Source organism: Sprattus sprattus (assembly GCF_963457725.1).
Source record: "Sprattus sprattus genome assembly, chromosome: 6".
Taxonomy (NCBI): domain Eukaryota; kingdom Metazoa; phylum Chordata; class Actinopteri; order Clupeiformes; family Clupeidae; genus Sprattus; species Sprattus sprattus.
The window spans coordinates 24,278,582-24,285,840 of NC_137925.1; the positions used below are offsets into that span (position 1 = coordinate 24,278,582).

Below are 7,259 nucleotides of genomic sequence, written 5' to 3' on the forward strand. Positions count from 1 at the left end.
CTTTTAAGTGTAATATAGGCTGGTCGTTTGTGGCATTATATTCTCACATGCCCAGCATCATAAAGCAATAGGCACTGGGCACAGGCATGACAAATTTAAATGGATCTGTCCTAGATTATTATGTAACAGCATCCTTATCACAGTGCGAATATTCCAATTTTTTTTTTAATTGGAACACCATTGACACACAAAAGAAAATTGCAATACTTAATAAGCAAACCACCTCCTGGGAAGGAGACTGAGAGAGGAGACACTCACATACTCAGTTGAGGAATACGGTATGTCTCATTGCACCTACATCGTTTCACCACACAAGTCTATACATGTCTCTTAATGTGACTAGCAGTTTCTGGTATAAATCAAGAATAACGAGTGATTTCCATGGACCTGCACTGAACGTGTTTGAACATTATATGTCATATGTGTATTCTGTCCATTTTAACTATGCTAGGAGAAGAACTACTTCTCGTACACACATCATTTCTGTACACATATAATTTCAGTGAGTAACGTTTAGAGAAAACCAACACATTTAGATAATGTCTTTTTCATTTTATTTGTATGATAGTCATGACCTCATTATCAAAAGTGTGATGTTAACAATCATGTAAAGTGTTGTACTTTATGTGCTTATCGGAGTTCATTACATTAATACGTAGACTCAACGAGGCTACTCGAAGCTCATGAACTCTTCCAGGCCACAGGGGACGAGCGAAAATAAATTCGACACAACACACAACGACACATAATCATGTACATAAAAATTGAGAATATAGAAGAAACTAGGTTCGTAGGTTCAACACGTGTTTTGGGTTCTAAGGAGAAAGTTTTATAACAGACTGTGGTTGTCATTTTCACGAAATATGTGAGGCTGCATATTCGTTCAATTGCAAAGGGTGCTCGTATAGGCTGGCCACTGCCATGATCCCCAAAATGAGGACAGACAAGGTTAAAACAAGCGCTAAAAAAGTTGCAAAATGAAAACATAACTTAACTACAGCGATTGAAGTGAGATTAGGTGAGCTAGAATATGATGCTGTTTATACGTCGCTCTTTACCTGTCTTGTTTAAAATTAGGAGGGTTATTCGCCCTGAAGAGGTAACCTAAACCACGCACCAATAATGCCCAGTGGACTGGATTTACACGCATGTTGTATGGTTGCTTGCAGTAGGCCCAACGCTAACAAATGTATACCGACTGATGATTTGACACGATTCGTTGGCAGTACTAGGGCCTATAGTCTACTTTCAATTGATGTTAATAGTTCCCATCTATGCATAGACAGATGCAAAAATAGAGCAAATTCAAAATCGGACTAATAGACATCCGGCCAGACGTTCTGCCTGACGGAGGTCAGAGGGCTGAAGAGTCGGACTGACCCGCCAAAGGTCAGGCGCTTGGGCAGCCTACCGAGTGCTGTCAGCTATAGCAGTGGCGAGGCACGGGGGCCAGGTGTATTTGATCCTAGAGAAAGGTTAAGTGTCCTTTGAAATCAATACCAGCTTTGCACACGGCCAACCACTCGTGGCCCGAGAGATATTGACCCCACACCTTTTTTTGAACGGGCTAAATGGTTATGAAGGATGTGGGATTCATATCCCTTAACTGCCAAGCGAGGTCAAGCGTATACAACGCAAACATCTACGGAAATCCAGTTGCCTCACGTTCAAGTGCTATATTAGCAAATCACAAAAGCACGTAGGTGCGTGTGTGTGTTTATCAGAGAGAGAGAAAGAGAGAGAGAGAGAGAGAGTGTGTGTGAGTGTGTGTGTGTTTATCAGAGAGAGAGAGATAGGCAGAGTGTGTGTGTGTGTGTGTGTGTGTGCGTGCGTGTGTGTGTGTGTGTGTGTGTGTGTGTGTGAGTGGGCAAGATGCAATAAAATCCTCAAATGTGCAGCGATATAGCTGACACGAACAGGGTTCCTAATGTGGGAGTCGTCACTATGCTACTACTACAGCACGTTTTCATTGAGAATGCATTGAGTTTAATCACACACGGCCTGATCAAAGAGAATAGAGACACTTTAATGAAATATTGAATGCATAATTAATGTTACAGTATATACAGTAGAATTTTAATTAAACATTTTAATTCTTATCAAGTAGACCGTAGATTGGCTTCTCAACCGATCAAAAAAGAGCTGCAGAGATATATGAAATAGCCTATCCATGTATAGACTATTAAAAGAAAGAAAAGGACTGGTAGGGGGCATCATGGGAACCGGCATCAGAAGGCACGCACACCCCACCCCGTGTTGGGTTGAAAAAGCGAGGCCTCACTGAGTCCCGTAATTCACAATGCTTTTATGTGATACTTAATGTGGTGTTTATATATAAATTAATGCACGATATCCTAAATAGGTTATCTTTGAATTATTATTTCAAGAGGAAATAAGAGACATAAATAACATTCTTTTTACAATATGGTAGGCGTTAAAATTGGACATGACAGGAAACATTTTCACAGCTTTTGAAACAACTCTTTTGACTTTTCAACATCACATATCATAGAACAATAATTGTACGCTTTCTTTTATCCAAGAACTTTAACCACTATCCAGAAGCAATTGAACATATTCTACTATAGTACGTCTTTAGTCTAAATGGGTTTTTAGCAGATCAAAAACATGGGTCATATTTTCAACAGTTTTCTTTTTGAACCACCAGACTGGACATCCGTTGCATATGCTATAATGCCAACTGGGCACACCACAACAATGAAATAGCGTCATTTACAACATTTAAAGCTTACATCCACAACTTGCACTATATTTTAAATATCTGTGTCTTGAAATGGGGAAACCAATTACTAATTGGCGTACATATAGCTTAGGTACTTGTTCGGGCCAGGAATGACTGCAAGGCTAACAGCCTCACTAATATCAGAATTAGGCCGATGACATATCTTCGTTACATTGTTTTAACGAGAAAGTGTCCACGCCACTGTGACACGTATACCAGCCGTTAACAATGCTCTTCTGGAAAGGTGAGCTAGTCGCAAAAGTCCTGTGGCCTTGATTGAAACTGTGGCTCGTCTGTGTACACGGGTATTGTGAAGGCTCGGGCCTATAATTGCTCCGCTGTATCAACAAAGGGTCCAAGAGGGACTGTGACCTATGCGTAGAGTAGTCCAAACTGCTGTCAAATGTGTGATGAAAACGTGACCTCAGCGACGTGTCGTTGCGAATCTCAGGGGAGAGGGACCCTTGCGAAGAGACAGGTGGTGGAGCCCGGGTCAAGGAGGGAGGGGAGGACACGTCTTGCCGTTCTGTTGTAGGAGACCTGGCTTCGGCAAGGTGTTCCCCATCCTCCAAGCGCCCATCGTTGGCTTTGGATATGTAGGCCTTGCAATGGAGTTTCATATGTTTGCGTAGAGAGCTGGGATGAGTGTAACATTTCTCACATCCTCTGACTTTGCAAGTGTAGGGCTTATCGCTGGAGTGCACATGAGAGTGCTTCTTCCGGTCGCTGCTGTTTGCAAATCTCCGATTGCAGCCCTCATACTCGCATTTAAACGGTTTTTCACCTAAACGTGCAGAAGAGGGAGAAATGGCCGCTTGTTACGAGGGACATGTCTAGTTAGCCAAAGAACAGAGTGATTGACTTCTCTTGGGGAAATGAAAATGTGGTATTTTTATGATCAATTAACATTAACCTTTTATTCCCTTCAGTTCAGGTGCCTTCTGTGTAATGTAACCTGATGTATTCAATGTATCTATCCTAGGCTGTATGGTATCCATTTTATCACGTTTGACTCTCCAATTCCTCCATCTTTATAACAAAATCATTTTTTAGTGGTGAAACTCACTGAAACTGACATATGTCATGTGTCAACGACATTGTAGAAGCCTATATAAGACACAGTTGTCCACGTGACAATGTAGCTAACACACACACAGCAAATATTGGACTAATCGAGACACTTTCAGTGTAAACTAATCCAACAGAAACCCCAGCACTTTCAAAAACAGGCAAGGTATTTGATCGAGTAAATGTCATCGATAAATAACATAATGACATATTATTTATTTAGATTATCTGTCAGCATGACATTTCAATTAAAACGGGACATGGTTGTGTTTTCCACTGTGAATATCCAGCAAATTAATTTATCACTGCGTCTGATGTCGTGAATATGATCTGTTTACATGTTCAGTGGGACCAAGTTATTTAAAACACTTTATATATATATATATATATATATATGTAAGACGTTGCTCATTAGGTTGATTTCTATAGCACTATACTCGCTTAAGAATAAATGTGGTTCATTACTTCGGTTGACATGTATTCAGGTTTCAATTAAATATAGCCTACATTGAAAAGAATAATGGTGGCACATATTTAACGAATATTTGCTTTTTTGCAATAATTGAAATACTGAGATTTTCATAACTCGCAGTTTTAAAAAGGGAAGGTATGACGTGTGCACTTCGTAGCGTAGCTTATCTGGCTGCTGAGTTTGCAGCATGGGTCCTGCGCGAGCGCAGAGTAATAATCCTTCCTACTGAGGTTGCAACTGCGCGCCGCGTAAAAACTACGTCACAACTCTCCGGTGTCCCGGCAGTTATTTATTTATTTCTCGACATGAATGAGAATGAGAGGCACCCAAACAACTGGCCTAAAGAGTCACCTAGTTTTCTATGTGCTCATCAGCTGCTGTCGTTTCTACCACGGCTACTAACCCTGGTCCACCGCAACACACATAAGCCGCCACTCCAAATAATAATAATAACAATAATAATACTAAAACCACAACCTTAGCAGAGATACAATAGTAGTTACAGTATTCATAACTTGCCTGAAATTTCAACACATTCAAGTAATTTTAATATAAAGTGAAAGTGGCGGAGTTGTCTTAATAAATCATTTTGCAAAAATAAAATAGTTTTGCATGTGAGCAAAGTTTTAAGGTATTATTTTAAGTCTCCAGGAAATAACAAAGCTCATAAAATGAAATAGCCTCTTTGAATAAAAGTTGCAAACGATTTAAACAAACTGATGCTTGAATTGAGAGTGAATACAACAAGATGTTTGGTTAAAGTATGTCTATTTTTAGTCTTTAATGATTTACCAAGTAGGCTACTAACTTTTCTTACCAACCATTACAAATATTAAAGGTAATACCATAATTTAAGAACGGTAAAAGCATGTCAAAAGAGTGGCTAATTATTTACCTACTGGAAAACAACACAGTACAATAATAACTGTGTACATTTTTAAAATCGTTTATTTGGTACTACTATTGTGTATTCATCTGATAATATAAGTGATGGTATTGGCACCAACCTGTATGTGTTCTCTTGTGGATCTTCAAATTTTCTGATCTTGCGAAAACTTTTTCACATCCGTGGAAGGGGCAGGGGAAGGGCTTTTCCCCTGTGTGGACTCTTACATGGTTCACCAGCTTGTATTTGGCTTTAAAGGGCTTACTGTCCCGTGGACAGTTTTCCCAGAAGCAAACGTATTCGGTCTGTTCTGGTCCGCCAACATGCTCCACCGTGACATGGGTGACAAGTTCATACATGGTCCCAAAAGTCCTGGCACAGGGCTGTTTCCCGACCCCCTCTTGGCCGTCACTCCACTTGCACACCAGCTCGTGGTTGGGATTTTGCCTGGAGCACCTGAGGAAGGCGTCGCCTCCTCCCCGCTGCACAGCCATGTTCAGCGGTTTGTAGAGACCCAGAAATTGGGTGACAAGTTGCTGGCCGTTGCCCCTCGGGCCGCTGATCGTTTGGCTGTAGGGGTGAGCCCTCGAGAGAATATCGCCGGGAAGTCCCAACATTACTTGGCTGCTGTAATCACGAGCAGTGTCGCAGGAGCCGTGGGCCTGATCGTGGTATGCGGTGAAAAAAGCGTGGCTTCTGCCATCCCTATAGCTGGGAAGGTCACGATACCTTCCAGTCGTGCCATGCTGGTTAGATCTTGGTGCCAGTTGATCTGTGACTGGTGGCATGCCTGGTCCTGACAGGTTTGTCCCAATAATAATACCCCTAGGACTGGATTCTAACCGGTGGCTGGTGTATCCCGAGTCTGAAAGATGGGGAACCGAATGGTCAACATATGCACGGGCCCTCGTCTCAGGGTAGTCTCGCAGATTGTGCGAGGGGCAGAGTTTTAAGGAACTGCCGGTGGGGTGCCCCATGTGCTCCCCTGCCAAAGGTGGCAGCACCACGCTGGGTTCAGTATTGCTCTCCCCGGGGTTGACGCAAGAAAGAGGGCAGCCACTAAACCTCGACAGGCTTGTCATGTTTTGTTGTGAGTTTGGCTGAGTTTGTAAAATCAACCAACCTTTAAGTTCAAGATTTACCTAGAAACCTTGTCCCCATTTCCCCTGCTGAATATCATCATCTGCATGTGAAATTCTTGGCCGTGAACATCGCAGGCGCATGAATCAGACACAAGCTCGTTAAAGTTGGTGTGAGTCCCATGCCGTTCACTTTGCCCTCTTGATTTGTGGCAATAACCGTGGTAGTAAAAATGCTTCGAAGCAGGCCATGCTGCAATATAAAAGCACAGCAGGCAAAGCTGCTTTTAAAAACGGGCGCTTTGGGATTGGTTGGAATGTGCTATGATTGACAGCGACTGGGTTTGTTTTAAAAGGGACACGCAGGCGTTCACCGCAGGACTCCGTTTTCAAATATCGCAGAGAAAACGCTTTGATATGTGCCGCGTAGGCTATGTACTACCAAACATTAGTCTGCCTTTGACTTAAAGGAGTCTCATAACAACCAGCAAATATCCTAAAATCGAACATTCCAAAGTTGATGTGGTAGTATTTATGGATATGTTATAACAGTTCGACTTGTCCTTGGAACATCACCTGTTGGGTTCAATTTAATAATAGACGACTCCGTTTTAGTGGGCTATTTTTCTTGCAAAAGAGCATTGAATGAAATCTGTTGAAAAAAGAACATCGTCATTAGATGTAGTTTTCGCTTATTCTAGATGATATTGTGTTTTTTTATGGAGACCTCGAGAGCATATATCTATTTCTATAATCTTAAAATGTTAATTTAAATTCAGCATATGTATTTTGCCACGAAAGCAGTTGTCTGTCAAATTTTGGCATTTGGTGTCGCCCCCTCTTAAGTGGTGCCAACGCACTTCATCTTACGCGGTGCCGACTTCACCAACTGTTGGCAGAGGCAAATTGGAATAAAAACAAATTACAACCACTTCTGTGGTCAGTCAAGGTCATTTCTTACAGCAGTATTAATCTATAGAAAACAGATTATAGCTTCGTCGAGACAAAAGT

At 41.7% G+C, this 7,259-nt stretch overlaps 1 protein-coding gene across 1 annotated transcript; it reads right to left on the reverse strand.

The window, feature by feature from the left end:
- Nucleotides 1-2,889: 2,889 nt before the first annotated feature.
- Nucleotides 2,890-6,251, reverse strand: zic6 (zic family member 6; the record flags this gene model as incomplete). The annotated part of the gene is made up of 2 exons (XM_080840988.1): nucleotides 2,890-3,527; nucleotides 5,291-6,251. 2 exons carry the CDS (start codon nucleotides 6,249-6,251, stop codon nucleotides 2,890-2,892), a joined length of 1,599 nt encoding a protein of 532 aa, XP_080697114.1.
- Between the last annotated feature and the right edge of the window lie 1,008 nt (nucleotides 6,252-7,259).